The sequence below is a fragment of the Aspergillus karnatakaensis genome, assembly GCF_047715665.1.
Source record: "Aspergillus karnatakaensis strain CBS 102800 unplaced genomic scaffold BJY04scaffold_13, whole genome shotgun sequence".
NCBI classification, from domain to species: domain Eukaryota; kingdom Fungi; phylum Ascomycota; class Eurotiomycetes; order Eurotiales; family Aspergillaceae; genus Aspergillus; species Aspergillus karnatakaensis.
The window spans coordinates 496,788-522,688 of NW_027395725.1; the positions used below are offsets into that span (position 1 = coordinate 496,788).

At 51.0% G+C, this 25,901-nt stretch overlaps 10 protein-coding genes across 10 annotated transcripts; 5 read left to right on the plus strand and 5 right to left on the minus strand.

Annotated features, from left to right (window-relative positions):
- Nucleotides 1-1,392: 1,392 nt before the first annotated feature.
- On the minus strand, nt 1,393-1,855 carry BJY04DRAFT_24604 (uncharacterized protein). The gene is made up of 2 exons (XM_073719996.1): nt 1,639-1,855; nt 1,393-1,557 (listed from the first exon to the last, which is right to left on the minus strand). The coding sequence occupies exons 1-2, from the start codon at nt 1,729-1,731 to the stop codon at nt 1,441-1,443; spliced, it is 210 nt and encodes a 69-aa protein (XP_073573605.1). The 5' UTR covers nt 1,732-1,855; the 3' UTR covers nt 1,393-1,440.
- A 608-nt stretch (nt 1,856-2,463) lies between these two features.
- Nucleotides 2,464-3,573, minus strand: BJY04DRAFT_184419 (aegerolysin family protein). Its single transcript, XM_073710610.1, has 2 exons — nt 3,069-3,573; nt 2,464-2,988 (listed from the first exon to the last, which is right to left on the minus strand). The coding sequence occupies exons 1-2, from the start codon at nt 3,167-3,169 to the stop codon at nt 2,559-2,561; spliced, it is 531 nt and encodes a 176-aa protein (XP_073573606.1). The 5' UTR covers nt 3,170-3,573; the 3' UTR covers nt 2,464-2,558.
- On the minus strand, nt 3,260-6,184 carry chs3 (putative chitin synthase activator (Chs3)). The gene is made up of 3 exons (XM_073719995.1): nt 4,172-6,184; nt 3,918-4,124; nt 3,260-3,865 (listed from the first exon to the last, which is right to left on the minus strand). Exons 1-3 carry the CDS (start codon nt 6,018-6,020, stop codon nt 3,837-3,839), a joined length of 2,085 nt encoding a protein of 694 aa, XP_073573607.1. The 5' UTR covers nt 6,021-6,184; the 3' UTR covers nt 3,260-3,836.
- A 4,158-nt stretch (nt 6,185-10,342) lies between these two features.
- chsF (chitin synthase CHS3) lies at nt 10,343-14,021 on the plus strand (the record flags this gene model as incomplete). The annotated part of the gene is made up of 3 exons (XM_073715642.1): nt 10,343-13,026; nt 13,075-13,880; nt 13,936-14,021. 3 exons carry the CDS (start codon nt 10,343-10,345, stop codon nt 14,019-14,021), a joined length of 3,576 nt encoding a protein of 1,191 aa, XP_073573608.1.
- A 1,199-nt stretch (nt 14,022-15,220) lies between these two features.
- On the plus strand, nt 15,221-17,932 carry BJY04DRAFT_184425 (WD40 repeat domain-containing protein). The gene is made up of 2 exons (XM_073710611.1): nt 15,221-16,328; nt 16,378-17,932. Exons 1-2 carry the CDS (start codon nt 15,344-15,346, stop codon nt 17,814-17,816), a joined length of 2,424 nt encoding a protein of 807 aa, XP_073573609.1. The 5' UTR covers nt 15,221-15,343; the 3' UTR covers nt 17,817-17,932.
- A 316-nt stretch (nt 17,933-18,248) lies between these two features.
- Nucleotides 18,249-18,882, plus strand: BJY04DRAFT_216137 (uncharacterized protein; the record flags this gene model as incomplete). The annotated part of the gene is made up of 2 exons (XM_073715643.1): nt 18,249-18,659; nt 18,745-18,882. The coding sequence occupies 2 exons, from the start codon at nt 18,249-18,251 to the stop codon at nt 18,880-18,882; spliced, it is 549 nt and encodes a 182-aa protein (XP_073573610.1).
- On the minus strand, nt 18,670-20,322 carry BJY04DRAFT_24639 (alkene reductase). Its single transcript, XM_073719997.1, has one exon. It carries the CDS (start codon nt 20,124-20,126, stop codon nt 19,014-19,016), a length of 1,113 nt encoding a protein of 370 aa, XP_073573611.1. The 5' UTR covers nt 20,127-20,322; the 3' UTR covers nt 18,670-19,013.
- A 132-nt stretch (nt 20,323-20,454) lies between these two features.
- On the plus strand, nt 20,455-22,224 carry BJY04DRAFT_24647 (uncharacterized protein). Its single transcript, XM_073719999.1, has 6 exons — nt 20,455-20,520; nt 20,578-20,871; nt 20,923-21,206; nt 21,272-21,390; nt 21,450-21,834; nt 21,898-22,224. Exons 1-6 carry the CDS (start codon nt 20,505-20,507, stop codon nt 22,192-22,194), a joined length of 1,395 nt encoding a protein of 464 aa, XP_073573612.1. The 5' UTR covers nt 20,455-20,504; the 3' UTR covers nt 22,195-22,224.
- BJY04DRAFT_24669 (uncharacterized protein) lies at nt 22,213-23,819 on the minus strand. The gene has a single exon (XM_073720000.1). The coding sequence runs from the start codon at nt 23,571-23,573 to the stop codon at nt 22,254-22,256; it is 1,320 nt and encodes a 439-aa protein (XP_073573613.1). The 5' UTR covers nt 23,574-23,819; the 3' UTR covers nt 22,213-22,253.
- A 246-nt stretch (nt 23,820-24,065) lies between these two features.
- BJY04DRAFT_216141 (uncharacterized protein) lies at nt 24,066-25,719 on the plus strand (the record flags this gene model as incomplete). Its single annotated transcript, XM_073715644.1, has 6 exons — nt 24,066-24,209; nt 24,254-24,358; nt 24,419-24,810; nt 24,861-24,925; nt 24,988-25,001; nt 25,057-25,719. 6 exons carry the CDS (start codon nt 24,066-24,068, stop codon nt 25,717-25,719), a joined length of 1,383 nt encoding a protein of 460 aa, XP_073573614.1.
- Between the last annotated feature and the right edge of the window lie 182 nt (nt 25,720-25,901).

The window sequence follows — 25,901 nt, forward strand, 5'->3', positions numbered from 1 at the left end:
GCGACCGCAGATAGGTGAGATTAACGTGATGAGATGCCGTTGCTCTTCCTGGACTTGCGTGTAGTTCCAGGGCTCATCTTGTCTATAACACCAGCGCGCTGAGATCAGGCCTGGCCAAGGCGAAAGCAGTGCTCGCCAACACAAAGCAACCTCTTCCCTCAAGGCCCTCGGAACGGTCGTTCTTGAAGAAGGATTCGATGGTAGCTGGCTCGAGGTACTGCCAATTGTAGCCATGATGCTCGTCCTTCACATCACCGCGATCCTGTCCTTGTAAAGCGAGTGCATACCGTTCCGTGTTCCCCCCGCCATCGGTCTGATAAGCAGAGGAAAGAGAGCCTGTCTGTGTTCACCCTTACACGGGTGTCTAGGCTATTTTGCAGTGCCTGAGGAGTAACACCGCGGGTGCTGCTACGCCATGGAACGCCGGTCCGGACTTACGCAGGGTCGTAGATGAGCTGCCAGCAACTCGAGGTCATCGAAGTGAATCTGCAGAGATGCTCGTGTCAGCATATTACTTTCTTGGATTCCGAGTGAGAGGTGTGTATGCCTTTATCATTCTCTCCACCGAAGAATTATCGTGTTTCAGGACATAGGCCCTCCCGCACTTGAATCAGATATCGTTGTCTTCAGCCAGTAGCTTCCCTCTGTGTTCGTTCTTATTGAGGTTTGAGCGCAGCACGCTATCAACTTCAAGAAGTTGCGATGCGAAGGAGTGCCATAGAAATCAACCAAACCACTCCATTCCTTCGTCTTATTATCAAACCGTGGTAGTGAGGTGATTGTGGGACATTTGCAGCTTCTTAGGTCGATGAAACGGTCTGCAGATGGAAGAATGGGCGGCTAATCACTAAGTGAGGGAATTCAAGCAAGGTACACCAGAACATTCAAACGCAGGGACACAACCTTACCGGAACCTGAGACCCCTTCATCTCTTAGGTGTTTCAACCATGCTTTATCGAGTGCTCCTATGTGAATTCCGAAGACTTCTCTCGAAAATTTGGGAGGAGTAGAAATATATCTCAATGCCAGTCAAGACTCCATTACATAGTTATAAGCACTCTTCTCAGCATTAGTACTTCTCATTCACTCAGATAGCAAGACCCGAAGCTCTTCGAACACGTCAAGCATATGAATTCTCCTAGAGTATGTATCTCGCTTGGACCATTGAATGGCCCTTAACTTATGTACTTTCAGCCCCGGGTTATCAAACAAATTCGTATTCACACATCTCAACATCAGCTGGGACTCACACTCCCATTCCAGCTCTAGCTTTTGCTTCACTGCCTTGCATCACTCAAGAGAACAAACCCCAGTCTTGCTTCTGGCAGTTCTTCCCTCAAGATAGCATCCCTAGTCCATTGGGTACCAGTCTGCACATCCATCCTCCCATTATCCCACGCAACAACGAGCTCAGTGGCACCTCTAACATACCCAAAGCCATTAGCCGCCAATAATCCAATATTTCTCTTGGAATGAACATACCGAGTCACTCCCGCACCGCAACGGCGGACAGCAGGTATAGTTGATGGTGGAGTTATCGCAGCGGCGGTTGTTGAGCTATACCCCAAGCACAAACGTTAACTTCCGTTTGTCTCAAAACACAGTAAGATCCAGGAGAACATTATAAGATAGACTTACCCCGATACAAGAGATCTGCGACTTGAAGCTCGAAGGTGAAGCCGTTGAGACGCTCGCGGCGGCGAAGACGGTGAGGAGGGTGAGGAGCTTCATGTTTTCTCAAATATCCCTTCTTCTTGGCTTATGGCAAAGTAAAGTGCGAATGGCCTCTTGAGAGAATAGAAGAAGACAGTCAAGCAGGACAGGAAAGAAAAGAAGGCCAGTGTTTTGTCGACGTTAGAATTGAGTTGAGGGCAGGAATTCTTTTTATCCCTTGATAGAACCTAATGTTCCTTGCCTATCAACCCAAGCAACCTATGACGCAACAGGGATAAACAGCGCATAAAGAGCTCATAGTTTACATGGTTTGTCTTCTATTTATTAAGTGGAAATCAGGGGTTTGGATGCTGATGCAGGACAGATCGGCATATTTGATACAGTTGGTTTCTATATTTGTTTGCGGACTGGGTCGGGGATCGTCGGGTGACGAAGCTTGTGTGGGGAGTGGTAGGCTTGGTTTTTGATTGAATTTTGACGGTATATGGCATTTATCTCCTCTTTGCTTTGGTACTTGCCAGTTTATTCATTCTTGACATGTTTATGTCTATATCTGAACGTGTTTGCTGATCGGCCTATACCAAGCTATTCAGTCGTGGGTCTGGGGTAACATATAGCTCCACCTCGGGGCTCTCTACGACTGCATATTTCTGGCCTCAGCAGAAGCTGGATGGAGTTCAGACCTCATGGTTAGATCTGTCCTTGTCGGGATTGATATATGTAAAGAGGTAGCGTAGATGCAACAGGCCTACCACAAACTATATATATCTAACCAAGTCAAGCAAGAGGTTTAGAAGAATGCATTGGAATATAATTCAAAGTACTAAATAACAAGCACAGACAACAAAGCTACAAACGCCTACCTACCTACCTACCCTCACCCCCTAAACCTTCACCTCCTTCCCCTCCCCCAACACCCCACTCTTCTCAACCCCTTCAACCTCCTCCTCATTCACAATCCCCAACTCCTTAGCCTCCATCTCTTTCTTCATCTTCATCTCCCTCTTCTTCCTCTCTCTAACGTCCACAAAGACGTGCCCCAATGGCCCCTTCTCACTACTCCACCCAGACGCCTCAACATTATACCCATCGTCCTCATCCAGCACCTCAAAGTTGTTGTGGAAGCGGCCAGTCCGGTTATCCCAGTGCAGCTCGCAGATCTTCTTCTCGCCGTCCCAGAGATCAAGCCAGCCTTCGCTGCCGCGGCGGCCCGTGGCACAGACTTCGCCGAGACCTTCGGAAGGGATGATCATCTTGTCGATGGAAGATTCGGTGAGGGATTCGAGGGGGTTGTCGGGGGAGTGGAAGTCGCCGCTGTTGTATTGAGGAGTAGATTGTTAGTGTTTGTTCAAGATCGGATAAGATTGAAGGGTAGAGAAGGAACGTAGGCATACGGAGAAACAAGCGAGTCCCGGATATTGATGTCGCGATCCTGGAGATGGTCACGGATATGGATTGAGATCCATTGGGAGTCTAGAGGGTCAGAGGGTTCCATCTTGGCGGTCGTGAATCGAATAGATCAATGTATAGATAATTGTATAGTCTAGCTGAGAAGATGGAGTTGAGAGTGAGATGGGGTGAGACGTGGTCTTAAATGCTCGACGGGATGTTGGCTGATCGATCTGGCCGACAAATCATGCGATCCCCAGACTGGTCTGGGAATTGGATAATGGAGCCACGCTCTGCAATGGTTCTAGCATTTTGTTGGTTGTCCAGATGTGATGAAGTCATGATAGACCCGTGGCTCATTGTTGAATGGATGAATGAGTTCCGTTGGTGATGGTGAATGGATGAGTCTGGAGATGGAGCGGAGGCGAAATGCGGGGAAAGCTGCCATCATGACGATCCCACTCGCATTTCGCAGTACGCAGTACGGAGCACGCTGAGCCTGCAAGGACTAACTATTGCACAGAGCTGAAAGATTAGATTGTTTCTAGTCATTAGTGCGATAGACTATAATTGAGGTAATAATAGCATATGTTCAAGCCCGATAAATATGATAGATGACCGTGTCTGATGCCACCCGAATGCGAATCAATGCGTGAACCACTCGCTGCAGTCAAAATAACCCATATCCGCGCAGTGCAAATCATCTGTATTATGTATTACCGTCGCAGGATCTTCTGCGTGTATAATCAGTAAAGAAATGAACGATCAATGTCCTAGAAAATGCCAAATCTTTTTTTGCCGTCTTGTCATTGTTAGCTCAACAGGAACACCTTCAGACAGGATGTACCACTCACCCTTTTTTCGACCATTGGCATTTGCAGCGGCCTGCGCTGGCGAAACGCCGTCTGCTGCAGCTCGGATAGCTGCTATGCGATCTACCGCCCGTGTATCTCCCTGATCGGCTGCTTTGACGTACCAGACGTTGGCCTCTAGGGGATCGCGTCGACACCCAATACCGGACTCGGTAAAGTAGCCGACCGCATACTGTGCTTTTGCGAGACCTGCCACTAGTTAATGATGGTCAATAGAAAGAACCGGGCGTGCATACCGGATTCAGCGGCCTGTTTGGCCCATTCATACGCCTCATTTTCGTCCTTCTCCAGGACAGGCTCTGCACCAATCAGGTACCAAGCACACAATGCCATCTGTGCCAAAGGATGTCCTCCCTGAGCAGCACCGGTGTAGAAGTGGATGCTCAAGGCAGGATCCTTGGGGCAATTCAGCTTTCCGTGCTCGTAAGCGTCTCCCAGGCGATAACAAGCCTCAACGTGACCCAAATCTGCCGATTTGGTGAACAGCTGGGCTGCGTAGGAAGGATCAGCGAAGACGTCGTCTCCGTAGCCAGATTCGTGAAGCAAGCCGAGCTCATAAGGTGCTGAATTGTACTGGGCGTCGGACGACTCCGCTGCACGCTTCAACCACTTGATGCCTTCTCGGTATCGTTTGCCCAAGCCCATGTCTCCCGCCAAACAAGCCTTTGCCATTCGGAGCATGGCACCCGGGTGGTTCTTCGAAGCCGCTTGTCGGTAAAACTGCTGTGCTCGGGATGCTTCCACTCGAGTACCCCAGCCAAATTCGTAGCACAGGGCAGTGCGGTAGCATGCTTCCACGTGGCCGTGTTTACTTGCTGCAACAAACAGAGGGAAGGCGCGATCGTAGTCCTCCTTCCCTTTACTGAACAAGCCCGAGGCATAACCATCGGCCAGGTAGTACTGCGCAAACGGATAGCTACGGCTCGCTAGTCCTTGAAAGATGGATTTGGCTTCTTTGAGGAGGTGGGATCGGGTGATGTCGTTGGGTTTCTTCCCTTTATCCGCAACGACGGACGGCCTGCCGCCCTCGAGCTCATCGTCAGGCATTTCCAGCATGGCGTTGACCATGAATACGGCAAATTCATACTGAATCGCAGGATCGTCCGTCTTTTTCACATTTGCCAGATACATGTCGAAAGTTTGCTTATGGCTCAGCAGAGACGCATTGTTTCCAACAGAGGACCGGAGGTGAGCGTTGCCAAACTGGACTGGGACAGGGCCGGGCTGGGGGTATGGAGCATTGAGAAGGTCGACAAATGAGACCGGTCGGACGTCGGGCGAGCTGGAGTTTCGGGATGAGTTACGAGGCTGAAGGTACGGTGATGCGTGTGGAGAACCATTGTCTGATACCATAGAATAAACCGACCGCGGCCGTTGGGAAAGTCTGGCCGTGAGATGGGTATTTGCTCCCAAGGAATTATCCGCTAGTCCCAAGGCAGGTGTTGAGCGAACAGCCGCTGGAGAGGCCTGGTATGGGCGGTGATGATACTGCAGAGGCTCAAAATTTTCAGAAGCGTGCACCATGCTGTCTACACTGCCACGAGAGGATGTATTTTGGCTCCCAGACGGACCATCGCGATCGAACGAGGATCCGCTATTCTTCCCGGCAACTTGGTGCTCGTCTTGCTGCGGCTCGACCGCGAACGATGACATACTGCTGGCTGGTGTGTGCCGGTATACCATATTTCCTGTCGGAGGAAGAACTCCGACTGACTCTTTCCGTTGAGGAAATGCTCCATGCTTTGTGGGGTTATCCTCCAGCGTCAGGTTTGAGAATGTAGCATTGGGCGCATCTGATGCAAGGAACTCGTCATGGCGGTTATGAGCTTCCGTACTTGGCGTTTCAGATTCAATGTACCCGTTCACACTGACCGAGGGCACGGGCGGGCGTCGAGGATCTGCTGCAACCGGATTCGGCGGAATTTCCGGGAGAGCTTTGCGTGCAACTGGAGAGGTTGGTGTATAGGTTGAGTTCCGTGATATGGGCTCACGATGAGGCGGGGAATGCGGCGGCGAGGAAGGATGGTATGCGGTTGGAGGTGGTGGTAAAGGATGGGGATAGTTTGTCGCCACGGGGCTCGCCATTGCGTCACGCAGTTGCTTATGCACGTCACGTACAGGGAGTCAAAGGTGGCCGGAATTCGAATATCGCTGGTGTTGGCTGAGAAACCCGGGCGGTTGTAGGTGGTACAAAGCGAGAGGAGCCTATGGTCTCGACATGGGGGTAAAACGAAGGCTGGGGATTTGGGGGTCAAAGGAGGTCTTGAAGCGAAGGGACCGTAAATAAGTGAGAGCAGCTCAGTCGTCGACAAACCGGGAAGAGCGAGAGATGGATCGTCGGGGACCTTTAAGGGACGGGGGGTTGATCGGTCGACTGAGGAGAAAGCGCGGGCCCACCAACGAGCGACAGGACTCTATCGAGATGTCAGGGAAAACGGGTTCGGAAGGAGTTTGAGAGCTCAGGGAAGGGGTTCATACCACAATAAAAATGCACAAAGGCAGGAACAATACTGGAAGATATAAGAACGAAAGTGGTGAGACACAGGCGACAACAGGGAAAAAAGAAAAGGTGCAGGCAACAGAAGAGGAACAGCAGAGGGCGGGGGAGAAAGAATATGGCGGAATGGATGAGGATGAGGAAGATTTGGGCCAATAATGCTCTAGCAGAGGAGCTGGTCGGGAATCCGGTAAGATGGGTATTCTTGGTATTGCCAGTGTACCAACTTTCGATTTCTTGGACTGAGAACTGTAAAGAGAGGTAAGCAAGTGAGTGTTGACTTGATGAACTGTTGGAGTATCCTGTCTAATCCTTCTGGTCACTGTCCATCGATGTCTAGGGTTGTCTCTTCGGGTTCCTTCTGACATATATTCTACGCAAACTACCAAATACCCCGGCTGACCACACAACAGAGACAACCTCTAACTAATCAATTTTAATCTACTATATACAGCACATTCTATACCCCCAGACTGCGCACAGCAAGGCTGAATTGTGCTTCATGTCGTTGGTACCGAGAGGACAGAGATCTTCACCGGGCGCGAGCTGAACCAAATACGAGCGAGGTCCTCCGCTGTGGTACTCCTGCTCCGGCTCTCCCCACTTTCTTGAACAGCGTGCCGTGAGGCTGAAAGTCACATCAGATCGCATCAACTTTGCAGAAAGTGAGATGCCGTCGTGCTGCACTGCTGCAGTCCTCCGCCTCCTCAAAACTAGCCTACCTAAGCGAAGCGGCTTGTTTGAAAGCCCTGGAATTAGCGGCGCCTCCGATGTCGTTCTCATTGGCGGGTGAAGCTGATGAGAACTGCAATCTACATGATCTATGCCAGAGAAGGGATCGCTGATGCAACGGAGGCATTCGATCTCGTATACATGTTGGTAGAATAAGAATTGGCCCCTGGTTCGCCCGAAAAGGTCACGGATGAGGCGAGGTTTTACTCCAGAATGATGTGTCTTAACTACTGCAGTCGGATGGACTAACCAGGCGGGCCCTATGCACGCTGCTTCTAATTATAAACAGGAATATGCACTACTTTTGAGTCATGGGATAGGATAGGTAGTCATGTCTTATTCAGATTTTCAGACCAACAACGAAGCGCAACATTGGAAGTTGGGTACAGTACCTTCATGTTGTTAGGCAACTTACAAGTTACAGGTTACAGGCGGCTTGCAGGCGCTTAGTACTTCGAATTGAGAAATGTTTACCGGACAAATAGCCAAATGCAGCGGGAGGTTTATGGTCGCTCCACCAGCGGACTCCAGCGTTCAGGTGAGCCCGAGCCACATTCTGGGGCGCTTTTGCCCGTCGGCTATATCTTCTCCGGCAATGGAAGATCCAATGGTATGGCTGCTGCTGCACACACCCAGGTCGACTGTGGTCGCACTGTGATACTATCAAAGTTTTGTTGAAACATTGCACCTTGGGGGCGAGCAAACATACAGTCACAAAATCAGGTTGTCAGACTACTACTACGAATGTGGAGAACAAGGATAAGACTCGGGTTTCGGAACTGCGGGCAATGCTGAACCCAGTTGTTGGAGTCGCCTACATTTGAGAGAAGGAACAATGAAATCCTTACGGGATCACTTGGGGAGAGGTTGCTGACCTAGTTTATACATACAGAAGCTCTTCTAGAGCTTGTTATGTCGCGGACGTGCCTGGTTAAAGAAGTGGTTTGTTTTGACCTTTTTACAGTCCTTACTTCAGATATCAGATCGCGACGCCCCATGGACAGATCAGATAAGTTCGCTTACTTGAGAAATGAAGTCGAAAGAAGGACCTGACTTCAGACGTGACCTCTCATTAGTCTACCCTAACGTTCGATTCGAGGGTTGGATCAAGAATCTTTTACATAAGTCTCTTGATGATCGACAATATATATTGATTTGAGAGGCTGAAGGCCAAAGGAACTGTCCGGCTTCGTACCCGAATATAGTTCGATTGCTTCTCATCGCCGCAGCTTCTCAGCAATGCTAGGGTAGATATTTTGGATAACCAAAGCTATAAGGATAGATCAATGGGTTAGAACATGGCTGTCACCGTACGATGCCAGAGGTTGTATACTCCGGACCTCGCAAGCGAGGATTTTGAGTTCTGATGAGCTGGATTCACGGTTCACCCCTTTCCCCTTGATCTTCCCGTCGTGCCCACTTCGCAAATTACCTTCAATCTTTTGTAGGTTATTAATATTTGGTGCTAAGTGGAGATATTATATTTCATGCTCTGGGCCTTTGGCTGCTCTCCCGCGGATGTCTGCTTGATTTCAAGGCACATACTATCATCCAGAACTGAGCTTGGAGTTCAAAGGTGGCGAAGAAGACAAGAAGTACAACAGGACCCAGGTGTCTCACCTATATTAGGCATAACCTGATAGGTATCCAGGAGACATGTGCATAAGAATTTTTCTAGCCTAACCTTGGGAACAAAGGACTTAGCCTTAGCGCGGCCCATAGGGTCGCGGCTGGAGTGCTGCTAGGCAATTGGCTGCTATAAAAGTAGCGCCTGAAAACGAGCACTTGTTCCGTGGAAGACTACCTAGTACCCTGAGTAGGAAGCTCGAGGTAGTTCGTTGCTGAGCTACATTATGTTGTACCACTCATTAAAGGAATGTACCACTCATTAAAGGAATGTACCACTCATTAAAGGAAGATATTCAACCTCGGTTTTTCGAAAAGGCCTTTGCCCGATGTTCATTTTCGAAGAGAGATGATGGAGAAGATTTGATGCCTCAGGTGACCAGAGTTAAGTTGCAGCGCCGCATGGCGGACCTCATGGATAAAATGAGCCTAAGCTATTTTGAGAAAGGTGCATAAAGCATAGCCAATTGACTCACGTATGAGTAATTTTGTAGTGGGGAATTGCCAAGTGGATTTATTTATGAATTTCATCTGGCAACCCCGACCGATTGCCCCTAGCGACAGAGCGTCTCGCCCCGGGATGGCTTCGTTTTTCGAGCATATTTCCCTCTGGGTTTGCGATGTCTGTAGTGGTCAAATCTGCGTTGGTTCTGTGTATTTTGGCTCAGCGATAAACTTCCCGGACCACGGACGAGAACCGCACTCAGGCGTCGACCAGAGCCACAGGATAGTGATTCTCGGGTACTTCTGTATGGTCGTAAACAAGCAGGCGGAGATCAACGTTCCCCTGCAGTGTCATAATAACCAGTAAACAACTGGCGCATACAAAGCATCTGCTGGGGCCTACAGGATTGGAAATATTCCATCTAAAAAACACATCCTCAAGTGCGCTACGGTTGTTACTCTAGGGTAACCAAAGACGAGACACCACGGCACCAGACTAAGGGACCTCTCCCATTCAGGGACTGGCGTGACCTCCGCAATCTGCTCCCATCTCTGCTGTTCCGCTGATTCTCCCCTGTCTTCATCACTCTTCTTCCTGTCCATTCACCTTCGCTTCCCCTCCTCACTTTGATTTTAAGCTTAACTTGAACTCGACGAGGGCGACCTGCCGCCCGACCGTCAGTTCAGTCGCTCGCTTTGTTCTTCCAGCCTATTTCCACGATTCCGCTCCTGATTGCTATTTCTCGCCGACCGTCGTTCTCTAGCGCCCGACATTCGCTCAACATTCTTAATCGATAATTCGTATCGCCTGTTCCTTCAAGAAACCACGTTCTCGCGATACCAGATCGTGTTGAAACTCCACGCGGATTTTTCGTGCCCGCATTCCTCGGGAGGGGCTCTCACTAGGCATTCTCGGAATCGCTCACGCTTCGCTATCGCCTATGCTAGTTTAAGGTGAGTTCAGTTATATTGTCTCGCGGCAAGGAAAGAGATTTCAGAGCATCGGGGATTCGTTTATTTGTGATCGCGATTGTTCAACTGCTTCTGTCGCACTAGTGTATCGACTTAGTCGTGCTAACGCTTGTATTGATCGATTGAAGAGGTAGACATGTCTTTGCCTCAACGGCCGGGAAAGGCCTCCCCGCGGAGGGAGGAGACTTCAGCCTTTCGGGAACCTTCGCGAAGACGCCGGCGCGAGTCTCAGACAGGATCCGGCGATGACCCCACCAGCCCCCGACACCACCGGCACCACCGTTCGCACAGCTCTCGACACCAGCGGGATATAGATGAAGAGCGGGGTGATGATGGCGGCATACGGCGTAAGAAGAGCCTTGTGAAGCCGGAGAGGGGTCGCATCGATCCGAGTCACCCAAACTACCTATATCACCAAAAGACCCAGAACATGCCTACTTATAATTCTGCCACGGGAACCGAACCGTTGATCCACGAAGACCAGGAGGTTGAGACAGTCAGCACGCCGAGTATGGATTCAAAGCGGAAGGAAGCCTTGTACGGTGCACATGGAAACGTCAACAAGCCAATGGAGCGAGTTCCGACCCGACATCGATCCAAGAAAAGGAAAGGCTCCCGAAAACTTTCCAAAAGAGAGGCTCAGGCGGAAAAAAGAAAGCAGAAGGCCATGGAACAGGTTCGACCTCCCAGCCTATGGACGACTTACTGCTCGATCATCACCTTTTGGGCGCCTGATTTTATCATGAAGTGTTTTGGGATGCCGCAGAAGGCGCAACGGAGTGCGTGGCGTGAGAAGATAGGTCTTATCAGCATCATCCTCATGATAGCCGCTTTTGTCGGTTTTCTTACGTTCGGCTTCACAGCTACCGTGTGCGGCAATCCTCCTACACGACTCAAGATCAACGAAATCGGCAGCGGTTACATGATCTTCCACGGACAAGCGTATGACTTGTCTGGGTCAGAGCATCCGGTTGCTGCAGGAATTCCACAAGACACCAATGTGCTTTACGATCTACCTCACAAGTATGGAGGACAGGATGGCAGTTTCTTCTTCCAAGAGGTGAACGGAGATTGCAAGGGACTGATCACTCTGGCCGACGGGTCCGATGTCCCTACAAATTCCGATGGTGACCTGGCCTGGTATTTCCCATGCACTGCTTTCAATCAGGATGGCTCGTCCGAACCCAACACGACGGAGTCATATTATCCTGGCTGGGGTTGTCATACGGGTCGAGTTGCTCGAAGATCTTTTTACAACCTTCGAAGTTCAGGCGATGTCTATTTTACGTGGGAAGACACAAAGAACACCAGCAGAAACCTTGCAATCTACTCCGGCAATGTCCTTGACTTGGATCTCTTGAGGTGGTTTGACACAGAACAAGTGAATTATCCAGCAAAATTCGACTATCTCCGCGAGAATCCGGACACACGCGGTGTTGACCTTACCTACTATTTCCAAACCGGCGAGGAAAAGCAGCTCGGCAAATGCTTGTCGCAAATCATCAAAGTGGGAAGCATCGACACTGATACGGTTGGCTGTATTGCGTCTCAAGTTGTTCTATATGTGTCCCTGGTTTTCATTCTGTCCGTCGTCATCATCAAGTTTGCGTTTGCTCTTTTGTTCCAATGGTTTCTCGCTCCCCGATTTGCAGCCCAGAAAACCAGCATGGGCGCTGTCGACTCGAAGACTCGGAATCAACAGATTGAAGACTGGTCAAACGATATCTACCGTCCTGGACCTCGTCTGGCAGATCACAGTGCGGCTGACCGCATGAGTAAGCGAGCCAGTTTCCTGCCAACAACTTCTCGATTCTCTAGCCCATATACTGTGAGCAATGGCGGAAAGCAAAAGCCCCAGTGGGTTACCATGGCGAGCCAGAACTCTACAACCCGACTAGTACCTAGTGGTACCTCTCAATCGGTATATAGGCAGAGCCACAATGGTAGTGGCAATTTGAGCGTCGACAACTCTCGTATGAATCCATCTGCGAGTCGAACCAGCTTGGTTCAAGACTCGCGGTACTCGACCGTTCCAGAAACCGACGGACTGGGATCTGCCGGCTACATACATGAACTTGTTGTCCCTCAACCGCCTCCTGATTGGCAGCCGTATGGCTTCCCATTGGCTCATGCAATGTGCTTGGTCACCTGTTATTCTGAGGGTGAAGACGGAATTCGAACCACCCTGGACTCCATCGCAGGGACGGATTATCCCAACAGCCATAAGTCAATCGTCGTTATTTGTGATGGTATCATCAAGGGTAAAGGAGAGGAATTTTCGACCCCGGATATTGTTCTCCAAATGATGAAGGATCCTATCGTTCCGCCTGAAGAAGTCCAGCCATTCTCTTATGTGGCTGTTGCCACAGGCTCTAAGCGCCACAACATGGCTAAAATCTACGCTGGTTTCTACGACTACGGCGAGAACTCCATTTTCCCTCTTGAGAAGCAACAACGCGTCCCGATGATGATTATTGTGAAATGCGGAACACCGGCTGAAGCAACTACAGGAAAGCCTGGTAACCGAGGCAAAAGAGACAGTCAGATCATCCTCATGTCGTTTTTGCAAAAGGTCATGTTCGATGAGCGAATGACTGAGCTCGAATATGAGATGTTCAATGGGCTCTTGCACGTTACCGGAATTCCTCCCGACTTTTACGAGGTCGTACTTATGGTCGATGCAGATACTAAGGTCTTCCCTGACAGTTTGACGCACATGATCTCGGCCATGGTCAAGGACCCTGAGGTGATGGGTCTGTGCGGTGAGACAAAGATTGCGAACAAGACCGATAGCTGGGTGACCATGATCCAGGTGTTTGAGTAAGTAATCTCCCTTTTCCTGTTTCTAGCCGTTGCTCATCGTTACAGGTACTTTGTTTCCCACCACCAGTCCAAAGCATTCGAGTCTGTCTTTGGTGGTGTAACCTGTCTTCCAGGTTGTTTCTCGATGTATCGCATTAAAGCGCCCAAAGGCGGGCAGAACTACTGGGTGCCGATCCTTGCCAACCCGGATGTGGTCGAGCACTACTCGGAAAACGTGGTTGACACCTTGCACAAGAAGAATCTATTGCTTCTGGGTGAGGATCGATACCTGTCGACCCTGATGCTCCGGACTTTCCCCAAGCGCAAGCAGATTTTCGTGCCCCAGGCTGTTTGTAAGACAGTTGTACCCGACAAGTTCATGGTTCTCCTCTCCCAGCGACGTCGCTGGATCAACAGTACCGTCCACAATCTCATGGAGCTGGTTTTGGTGCGAGATCTGTGCGGAACCTTCTGCTTCAGTATGCAGTTTGTCATCTTCATTGAGCTTATTGGTACTCTCGTGCTTCCGGCTGCCATATCGTTTACCATCTACGTTATCGTCACCTCTATCGTCAATAGGCCCGTTCAGATTATCCCGCTTGTCCTGCTCGCGCTCATTCTCGGTCTTCCCGGAGTACTTGTTGTGGTGACGGCCCATCGACTTGTCTACGTTTTGTGGATGTTGGTTTATCTCATCTCACTCCCGATTTGGAACTTTGTCCTACCGACGTACGCGTACTGGAAATTCGACGACTTTAGCTGGGGTGAAACTCGAAAGACAGCGGGTGAGAAGGACAAGGGCCACGAAGACGGTGAAGGAGAGTTTGACAGCAGCAAGATCACGATGAAGAGATGGCGAGACTTTGAGAAAGGTATGTCCTGCAACTTGACGTTAAAGCGTAATTCAAGCTAATATTTTGATGACAGATCGCCGAATGAGGATGCAGGGAGGCGGTACATGGCAGCCCCCGGTCGGCCCTCCAATGCCATATGAGCCATTTTCCGACTATTAGCGCTCGCGATATTTTTTTGTGCCCTATCTTTAATTCTACGACATGACATTGTAAATTTCGACTTGAGTTTTATTTTGGATATAGGAAGTGTTGATTGTCACTATAGTATAGTAACTCAGGGGAGTTGTACCAGTCCTGCTGTTGTCCGATATCTGTGAAACATAATACCAAGATGCCACATGGTTTGAACTACTGGAGATTGCAGTGTAAAGCACCAAGTGACTTGCTTGTATATTGCGCCTACTTACTCCGTACTCCGTAGACATTCTTTGTACTCTGCCCCAGAAGCAGCTAACCTTGCCACAGCAGATCATCGGCGCAAGGCATGTCGGGCTGGAACTCTGCAAATGAGGGGCGGGGATGGCGATCGGGCTGAAGTTAATTATCGATTTCGTGCAGATGGCCAAGTTCTGTCAGAGATTAAGTCAAGATGAATACCTTTGAGTCTGTAGTCTGTACGGAGTACTCTGTACAGATTGACAGGTCCAATATACTGTGCAGTGTGATGAGGTGTGGTGATTCTGACTAAGAATCCTTCAATGGCTTTGTCCTCGAGGTTGAAAGAGACTGTCCACTGTTCTTTCTTCTCCACGATCCCACTCTCTTTTCCCTTTCTCGGACTGCTGCTGCGTGTGACAGCTTGGGACGCACGTTGTCCTCCGTCATGCACCCTCTTGGAACTCAAATTGCCTTCAGCTGCAGTATTGTTGCCTTTGTCTCTTCCCCTCATCTTCCTGCACTCCGAGTGCCGCTAGTCCGGCATTCCTAGACCATTCTTTTCGACAGTAGTTGCCTCTTCTTGCTTTCTCTGGCTTTCTTCTCCGGTCCTGGTATCTTTACTCCGCTTCTGTCCTTTCTCGCGCTCTGACTTCCATCCCGCCTGCGTTTCACATACAACCCAGCCCCTCGCTGGGATCATCCCCCATTTTTATCGGCCTGGGTTGCCAGCGCCTTTAACCAGGCCTCACCCTCCTTCGCGAAGAAACTTTGGAGCCGCATTCGACCTGGTCGTCCAGTCATCGGCCGAACTTTTATTCTGGACGTCCAACCCGGCATCGTTACTCTACCCCGGCGTGGGGTTGTGATGGAAGACTGGCTGCGGGGTGGACGGTTGTTGCGTAGCCAAGATCCCTGATCCTAAACGAGGCAACGTGGACGACTCTCGGTGCCAATCACGCCGTGGCTTTCGCCCAGCTCGTGCGCACTTCTCTCTGCCTTATCACTCGGGCGCCAGCTCGCAGTCCCTTTCCCCGCTGGTTGTGCAAGGTGTGAGGTAGTTTATTCCTTTTGTCGGCAGCCAAGCGCTGCGCTCGGCGGCCGGAATGCCTGGTCACTCTGAGCCTGCTTTTCAGCCCTCCGCGACGTCCGCCTCCCTCCTGTCATCCTCTTCCAACCTGCCGGGCTTATATTCGGATGGTCGGGCGACGCCGATAGCAGACCCATCGCCATGCGACGATCTTGGTTTACCGTCTGAGGGTGCCTCTCGGTTACATCCTGAAAATATGGATCTAGAAAGTGAAGCGCATCCTGCGGGATCTGATGCGCACAATCTCCAGCAGGCTGTTGAAGGTGATTTTGGCTTTGGGGCCTCTCGAAGTACCTTGTCCGATGAGGCGCTCTCCGCTTTCATGTCTGTACCTCATTATCCGAACGCGCCTATTAATAGGACAAGAATCTCAATCTCGGAAATTGTCAACGCGGTCATTGAGCCAGGGGACTTTTACCATCACCAGAGCGCGTCTATTCAGGAAACCCCAGAACCTCATTCGTCTCCGTTGCAGGATCTATACATGTCCGACTCGGAAATGACCGATGCGCTGTCGGACATAGGCGGAGCCCCTCTGAACAACTATCAGATGGAGCGAATGGGAATCGCAGATTATGTGAGCCACTTTGTCTATGAAGCTAGCGCCCAAGACAACTACACGGCGGCCGATGACACCGAAGAAGACAGCGGAACGGATTTTTTGATGGACGATGAGCCTCATCAACCGCGTCGCGAGCCGATCTCGTTCGGAATACTCGAAGATGATGACGACATGCGAAAGTTCTACATGGATCATGGCGATAGCGAGAACGACGCTGATTCTCATTATGTAATTTCGGACAGCAGCAGCTCACGGCTGTCAGAGATAGATTTGGATGAATTTTACCGAACCCCAGGTGACACATACAATTCCCAGGAAGCTGTCTTTGAACCACCTTCGACCCACGAGGATCACACCAACTCTTTCTCCGACACAGAGGATACGACAGGTGACCCAGCCGCAGATCCCCATTTCGCGGAGTCTGTCCTACTTCACACAAGTGCGTATGCTCATTAGTTCTCGAACTCAGTTGCTAATCTGTGCTACAGCGCAAGAGAGAAACCTTAATATTGATCAGTTCATTTCACAATGGCTTTACGAGTCTTCTACGGCATCGATACCAATGCTCTCCCCTACACCGCCTGTCTCATCCCAAAGCCCTCTATCCAACATTATCCGGTGGGCGCTGCCAGCAAAGATCGTTCGCCCTAGCCGGTATAACGGGGAGTTTTACGATATCCAGCAGATCCCTTGGTGGGAGAAGTTGCGAGTTAAACGTTCTGATGCACGCCTACTGCGAGATCAATGCTACGAACCATACAATAACCTTCAACACATGCGGCATCGAAGAGGACCGACTCTTCCAGAAGGGGAGTTTTACTTTCAAGGAAAGTCGATGTATACCAGCCATAAGGCCACGATCGAGCACTTTCAGCTTCGCAATTTGATGTCGGTTCCTGCATACAATACAGTGCATTTTGCACACGAATCGAAATTGTATTCGTGGGTTCCAGCATATGACGACCTGCAATGTCTTATCGACTTGTCAAAACCTACTGCCGAGTCTGGATTCAAATGCCCTGTAAAAATCTCTACCATGAAAACAGCTGTCGGGGTCTCTATCGTTGGTGGCTTTTATGGAGAGTATGCGGTGCGGGCCATGGGCGCCGAGGATAAAGGGATACAAGGTTACGTGACGAAAGAAGAAAACGGAATTACCAATCACATTGACATCATCCCGAGCCGTTCGACTCGTTCGCCTATTGGAGTTTTTGCTTCAAATGACTGCCACATACGGACCCTGGATTGCGAGACCAACACCTTCCTTACCGACCATAAGCTCGCACGCGCGGTCAATTGTACGTCTACATCGCCCGATGGCCGTCTACGGGTTGTCATCGGCGACTTACCGGAAGCCTGGGTTGTGGAAGCGGACACCGGCCGGCCGATTTACCCTCTCCGTGGCCATCGCGATTTCGGCTTCGCCTGCGCTTGGTCCCCGGACATGATGCAAATTGCCACAAGCAATCAAGACAAGTCTGCTATTATCTGGGATGTCCGTACCTGGCGCCCTCTAGAGAAGATCGAGTCCGACGTCGCAGGCTACCGTTCTTTACGATTCTCACCAGTCGGTGGAGGCCCGCGCACTCTGTTGCTTTGTGAGCCAGCAGACCGGTTGGTACTTGTCAACGCACAGACATACAAGACTCGACAGGTGCATGACTTTTTCGGCGAAGTTGGAGGAGCCGACTACTCACCGGATGGGAGCACCATATGGGCCGCCAATACGGACGAGCACTTTGGCGGGTTTATGGAATACGACCGACGGCAGTGGGGCCAGCCGTATGAATCGCAGTCACCCAACGAGTGGGTGAAGGAGTCAGATCTCGATCAAGACGGGCGCTGTCTGTTCAGCGAGCGGGAGCGGCAGTCGAGATCGTTGTGGAATCACAGCGATGAGGAGCATGATGAGTTGCTAGTGTACTGAGTGATTGTGATTTTTCATTGTTTGTATTGGATCTTGGGCGGCTTGCAGCATTTTAGCGGTGATACCATGCATATCTACTTGACTCTGTATCTATTGTACACTGAATGGACATTAATCATACCTACCTATGCCTTATTGATGACGTAGCTCCCACCTTTGTGGCTTGAGCTTTCAGCTCTCGTGGCTGTGCACTTAGCGTCCAACAGAGTTAGCTAACACACCCAACCAGAATCCGCCATAGCTCCGATCCCAAGCTCCACCAGCCACATACCCCTCCTCCCCTCCTCCCATACATCAGCCAGATAAATAGACAACGCATCACTCCATCCTCCTCTCTTCCTTCTCTCCTCTGACCACTCATCTCAAGAATTCCCCTCAATCAAGACCCAATCCCTTGTCAACCCCTACAAACCAAACAAACCCACCATCAAAATGTCCTTTCAAGACATGCTCGTCGGCGCCGTAAAGTCCCACTTCGACAAAGACGACGACAAAGACGATCTCAACCCCGCCCTGAACCACGCCTCCGCCCACGCTTCCTCAAACGAAGATCCCAGCCTCTTTTCCTCCGCTCTGAACTTCCTGAAGGAGCGCCGCAACAACAACGATGAAGACGACGACATTGACGAGGAGCGCGTCGTGAACTCCCATAAGCGGTACGAAGAGGGTGGGAATATCGATAGCAAGGATCTTGGTGCGGGTGCTGCGCTGCAGGCGCTGAAGCTGTTTAACCAGGGGAGTGGAGAGGAGACGGGCGGTGGGAAGGATAAGAATGCGTTCATTGGGATGGCAATGGCGCAGGCGGGGAGGATGTGGGAGGAGAAGGCGGGGAAGGGGGAGGCTGTAAGTTTATTTTGTCTCCGGTTGAAGGGGGGGAGTGGATGTGAGAAAGGTAAATGAGCAGGGGCTAATTCGTGATTCCCTCTAGAACGGTGACAAGCAATCTGCTGTCAACTCTGCGGCGGAGTACGCGTTTAAGATGTACTTGAAGAGTCAGATGAGTGGGAGCTCGGGGACTGGGGGCCCTAGCGGGCTGATGGGTCTTGCGAGCAAGTTCTTGAAGTGAGTGGGCTGGCCTACGGCTAAGGGTTGGCATACTGCGAATGGACATACTATGGATCTTTTATGGCTGTGATATGCTCGGGTGTCTATATCTAGGTAGGAAAGGAATGTGATTATCATAAAGCTACCTACTTGCTATGCTCGTGCCTCCACGTTTGACAGATACTCCGCGCTGAAAGGATAATCCACATAGCCCACATCAGAGTTAACATAGAACGTCTTGCGGTCGTACTTGGCCAGCTCCAACCCCTCTCTCACCCTATACACCAGATCTGGATTCGAGATGAAATGCCTCCCAAAGACAACCACAATATCCTTATCCGGGTACTCCTCCTCAGCCAACCTCCGTGCCCTCTCTGGCGTATAACCCCCCGCAACAAGAACCGGCCGATCCCAGATCTTGTATGCAAAATTCAATCCTCCAGGCCTATCAGCATCCTCCGCCCCATCAATCCTCCCCTCCACCAAATGCAGGTACGCCAGATCCAGCACCTTCGCCTTCAGAATGATGTCCGAAAACTGCGGAATCGGATCCCTCATCCCCATCCCCGCAAAGCGACTCCACGGACTCAATCGAAGCCCTACACGCTCAGCACCCACAGCATCAACAACAGCATTCAGAACCTCATATAGAAACCTCGACCTATTCTCAACACTCCCGCCATACTCATCATCCCGAGTATTACTAACATCCTGCAAGAACTGATCGGTGAGATACCCATTCGCCCCATGCACCTCCACACCATCGAATCCCGCACGGATAGCATTCCTCGCAGCGATCGCAAAGTCCTCAACCGCCTGCTTGATCTCCGTCACAGTCATCGCCCTCGGCACTGTTGTTCCTTCATCATCATCTTTGGCAATGGCACTCGGCGCAACTACCTCAATGCCCTCCTCAAGCGCAGTAATTGCATTCGCAGCCCGTCCCATCGCAAAGAGCTGGCAGAAGATAAAGCTTTCCTTTTCATGCACGGCGTCGGTAATCTCCTTCCACGCGGCGACTTGCTCTTCGCTCCAGATCCCTGGCGCGTGCGGGAATCCGCCGCAGGATACTGCGGAGACGATGGTGCCTTCGCTGATGAGTAGTGTCCCGGGGAATGAGGCGCGCTGAGTGTAGTATTCTTGCATTAGGGGGGTTGGGGCGCGAGTTGGGCTTGCGCGTAGACGGGTTAAGGGCGCCATGGCGATGCGGTGGGTTAGGGTTATAGGCCCAATTTGGAGGGGTTTGAAGAGGGCTTTGTTGGACATGGTGGTTAGTTTGTTTGGTGTGGTAGTGTTTGCTGGGTGGTGGTTTCTATGCTCTTCTTCTCTTGGTGAGGGTGGGAGTTTCTAGGGTTATATACAATCCATGGCTTCTGGATGGATGATAAATCCATCTCTGTAAGCAGGTACGGTTCTTCCTGTTACGGTAGTGAGATGATTCTCATTTAAGAGTGTATTGGAATATAGATGGATGTCTTCTCTCCGTACCCTGAGCATACAAGATGCTTCCTAAATAGGAATAGAGATTCTTCCTAAAGCAGGTTAAGCTGATTTGTAAGCTCCTCTGCAGTAACTAAATGTTAACGGATATCGAGATCATGCATCCATCCAGCTTATACCTTCCAGTCATATCGTTTCTAGACGATGGCGTCTCTCGCAAGTCAGTAGACGAATCCACTCCTTGCGCCACCAGCCCTACTAACCCTGTGAGCTGCAGGCGGAGACTTCCACTTCATTTCCATCCGAGATCCCGATGAGACAAAGGATAAGAAAAAGAGACAGCTAGCACGGTCTCATGCTGTGAAGCAGGCACTAGAGAAGAAACGGAAACAGCAGCAGAAATCCAAGACGAATTTTCGGGTCTGCACGTCGAGAGCTACCACTACTATTAGCCCTAGTAACAATCTAGTCGGGGCCAGCTTACTCTTCCAATCCCCATCTTCAGGGACCCTCGATCCTTTTAGTATATTCGCGGTAGATCTCTCGCGATTGCAGATACTGCTTTGTGACTGTAAGTCTCCCGTCACTCTTTATCTCTATGGATATAACTTACAGAAACCAGCCAGAGCCCGACAAGCCCCCGAGCCGGTCTTCAGCATCGCCGAAGGCCTCGCGTTCCAAAACTTCCACTCTGTCTTCAGAACTTCAACGGGCTTCGAAGACCCGGCTCTTCTAAATGCCGTGATGCTCTCGCTGGCTTTCGCTGTGGCTGGGGGCAGCATTGACGGCGAGTGTCTCCGGTATCAGAGTCAGGCGATCAGCTATATCCGAGAGCGGATAAGCTCACTAGGGGATGCTGCTATGGAAGCGACCATCGGGGCGATTTTACTACTTGCTGGTGTGGAGGTATGTATTTTGTATCTGCCGTTTGGTAAGATAGGGAGATGATATTCAGCTATCTATCTATTTAGGCTCGGCTGGGTATGGTACCCCAGGTCCAGCTTCACATGGGTGCTGTGCAGCAGTTGCTCGAGATTTGTCGAAGAGACGGTATATACCTTACTAGCGGGATCAAACGCGCTATTTTCTGGTATGTAGTGTACAATCTTTCACCCATCACATAGTGAAACTAACCTTCAAATGCTACAGGCAAGACCTCAACTCCTCAATCCTAGCCCAAACCCCCCGGCTCTACAGTCACACAACCTTCTCCGAGCTGCACTGGGCGCGAGACCCCTTCGTCCCCAAATTCTACCACCTACCTTCTGGCTTCCAAGCCCTTTCGTCCCACCTTACCCCAGAACTCATCAACATCCTCGAGGACCTCCACGCCCTGCAATGTATCCGGGAGGTCCCTTACTACTCCAAATCTGACATGACCTTCATGACGCACATCAACAACCACACGGCTTCTATACAATCACGGCTTATGGATCTTCCTAGGACTTCAGTACTACAAGAGTGCTGCATCCTCACAGCGTATAACTGCTCTATCATGCTATGCTGCACAGCTTGGTGTGCTTTGATTGTCCCTGTAAGGTTTTCCATTTTCGATTCTGTCTAGCCGGAAAGAAGTCCTGATACTGACCCTAAACAGTCTCACATATCCTCGAAGCTCCTACACATCCTCCAACAGACAAGCAATGACCAAGACACCCTGTGGGACGACCATCCGAAATTCCTTCTCTGGCTCTTGTACATCGGTGGTGCATTCGCGCCGGAGGGGAAAGTACGCTCCGGGTTCATCGCTCTGCTTCGCGCGAACAACGCATCGAGATTTGCGGGGTGGGATCTCTCCTGGCAGGGTGTGGTGGAGATCTTGAAGGAGTTTGTTTGGTCTGAGAAGGCGTTTGGGGTGGCTGTTAGGGGGGTCTGGGAGGAGGTTTTGGGTTGAGTTCTTTGCTTAGAATGTATATGTACATGTACACCTCAATCGTCTAACTAGCCACCATCCTAGTCCAAAGATATCTCTACCTCACCAAGATCAAAGCAATCATCTCTGAGGCAGAACATCTCTGCATTCCCTTCGTCTTCAGCTTGTCTATAAAAGTCAACCCCCCCTTCCACCCCGTTCCTCCCAACAACCCAAGAACCATCCTCGACAAGCCGCTGCCACTGCCGCAAGATAGTTGCCAGACCTGTACCATGGTGTACGAAAAACGGACATTCGCCATGCTGCCACAGCTCGCTACCGTGTAAAAGGCCTCGTGTCACATGCTTACCCCTATAATCAGGGCATCCCTTCAATCTATACGGCAGAGCCAATCTCACTGTATCTGCCCACCCCTCGTCAGGACAGATCCAGAGGCCTGATTCAGAGGCTTCGTGGCCCTCTTCTGGGAAGAGGATCAGGGCGTCGTGGAAGAAAAGTGTGTAGGACATATCCGGGTTGGGTGAGTCGTATCTCAGTGTCTGTGGATTCTGACGAGGTATTGGGGGTGGGGTGGTGGTGTTGTAGATTGTAAGTCCCGGGGCGATGTATTTGAAGGGTGGGTTGCGGGATTTTTGGAGGAAGGCGCGGGGAAAGCCTTGTATGCGTGGGTCTAGGGTGGTGGGAGCAATGGGTTGGTTGTTTGCTGCTGCTGCTGCTGCTGCTGGTTCTGGTAGGCGAGAGGATATGCTATCGACCAGAGCATTCCAGGCGTTGATGGTTTGCGTGAGGATAAAGTCGTTCCATGGTATAACGTCCCATCGTTGATTGTTTGATGCGGAGGGGTGGCATTTGGCGCTGCCAAATGGGACCGGGATATATTTTCCAATTTGGATTATGCAATTGAGGCGGACGAGCAGTTCTTCGAGGGGGTACCATGTGATCTCCTCGGAATGTGGTTCGTTGATGGCGCTCGTGTCGACGCGATAGCAGACGGTCAAGTCTTCTAGGTCCATTATAACGCCCGCACAGTCATCCTCCTCGAAGATATGGTTGGGGAAAAGGATAATGCAGTCCTCGGGCTCGAGTTGGTTTGTGTATGCCTTGATGGCTAGCATCTTTGCTGGCGTTGATAATGGCTGCAGATGGTGCACGAGGGCGTCGGCCGCGAGTGGCTGGCCCGCTCGATCGAGTATAACATTGACATGCTCGAGGAATGTGATCAAGGATGGCGGAAACAGGTTTCGACATTTGACGGCCTGAGGGTGGTCGCGAAATGCGTCGAACCAGTTTGTGGTGAGTGAATGACCTGTTTCGGCGAGGCAGCTGCCCTCGAAGCCGATTTGAATGATTCGATTGTAGAGGGTCGCGCACAGATCTGCGTCGAACTCTGGAGATGACATGGTGTTGACATCGAGGCGAGAGTTTGGGAGAAAAGGCGATGGAGGTTGCCCCTCATCGGGACGACTTTGACGACTCTGGGCATGCCTGAGGTCGCCATCTCCAGTTGGCAATCACTTCAATTTCTCCACATTCGGTATACCAGACACTCAATATACCTACACTACTGCCTCCGCCCTTTTTTACGATGTGATTGCTACCACGGTTCGGTCCCCAATTGAGCCATTCCATAGTTGACCCATTTACCAGGAAATGACGTGGATGAACCACAACGGCCTCGCCCACTCCGCACAACCGACCAGCAAAATGCTCCCGAGAATAAGGCCTTCGACTTTGAGAGTGGCGTCTTCCAGAAGCCGTTACAATTGTTTCTCGTGTGCAACTTCACAGCTGCAAGTTCTCTGCCAGTCGACGCTTTCCTTCCCATAATGTCTTGAGCGCAGATCACTACAGTGGATACAGCTACCCCGGATTTACCCTGGTATCAAGCCGCAATGGTAGATCAGAGCGCAGAGGTTCGCGGCGTGGCAGCGGCGTTCCTGACGCTCTCTAGCCTCGCTGTTCTTCTTCGCTGCTTCGTTCGCTTGCGCATTGTCAAAGCATTTGGGTGGGATGATTTTATCATGATCGTCGCAATGGTATGTTCAACTAGCCGGCGATGGCACATTTACTGATCCTATAGCTGTTCTACGCTATGTTCTGCGGATGTATGATCGGAGGGTCACTTTGGGGCACTGGAAAACATCTCTCAGAATTGACCCCAAAACAACAAAGCGTTGCTATGGAAGTACGTCCTGCTCTTGAGGCTATGACCGTCTAGCATGCCATTTCTCGTCTAACTTGTCAGTATTGGTTTCTTTGCGACGTCGCCTACATCGTCTCGTCAATTCTCGCCAAAATCTCCATATGCATCTTCCTACTTCGTATCATGGTCATCCCATGCTATGCCGCAGCATTGTACACAGTGACCGGGTTTACACTCATCACAGGCATAGTCTTTTTCGTCCTCCTTGTTGCCCAGTGCTCGCCTGTCTCATTCTGGTGGACGCGCATGGTTGGCGACACAGATGGGGAATGCAGGTTCTTAAGAGTGATTGCAATCTTTCTATATATCTTCAGCGCGGCATCGATTATCTTTGATCTTACAGTTGGCTTGCTGCCAATCATTCTCGTGACCAAGCTCCAGATGGGTTGGCGAACGAAGGCCGCAGTGGCGAGCTTGCTAGGCATGGCATGCATGTGCGTATACTACGCATATCCACCTCCTGAACAGCGACTTACCTGTATAGAGCGAGCATTGCAATCATTATCCGGATCCCATACGTGAGTACTATATATGATCCGGACTTTTTACGTACGTCCTATCGACACCACTGTCCCCTTAGCCGTTCAAACACTAACTACGCCTTCCTCTAGACGCCACTGTTGAAGTATCCCTCCCTCCCTGTACCAGCCCAACCAAGCAAGACCACTAACACTTAAAAGATAGCAATCTGGTCCGCCGTCGAAGTCGGCCTCTCCATAACAGCCGGCTCCCTCGCTACAACCCGCCCCCTAATCCGCCTCTTCTCCTCCCCCCCCTCCACCCCCCTCTCTAAGCCCCCCTCAACACACACAAAGAGCACCCCAAAGCCCAATCCAACCTCCGGCCACCGCCGCTTCAACCCCCTCTCCTTCGACAGCGGCCTGGGCTTCGGCCACGGCCACAACCACCGCCCCAGAACCCGAACGAACTCAATCGCAACCTCCCGCGCAACTTCCCACCGCCGCGGCCCCAGCATCGAAACAGTCGGCACAATCGGCACCGACAAGCAAACCTCTAACCGCCAAAGCCTAAACTTCTACGAGCCCTATCTCGGCGTGCAGATGATGACGCTGGGATCAAGTTGCCAAATTGAAGGGAACTGCGCAGATGAATTCGGGAGTGCGCTGCCGTATCCTGCTGCGGGGCATGAGCTGCTGAGTATGAATTCGCATGATGTTGCGGCTGCGACGGGGAGGGTGGGCACGGAGGCGAGTGTGGTGCATGTTCCGGTTCCGGTTCCGGAGAGGGCGGCCAGGTCCGGGTCTGTGATTGGGGTGCATAGGACTTTTGAGCTTTCGAGTGAGGAGGTTGGGGAGGAGGAGCGGGATGGTAGTGCGGTTTAGACGTAAATTCAGACCTGGGCTTTGGGTTTTGGGCTTTGAGGTGAATGGGGATGCTGAGGGTTTGGAACCAGAGTGAAGTGATGGCCTGGTTCACGACCTACATTAGGTACTAGACTAGAGACACAAGGTACGATATGATATACTATATATAGTACGATTTAGAACAATGCTTGGCGAAGCAC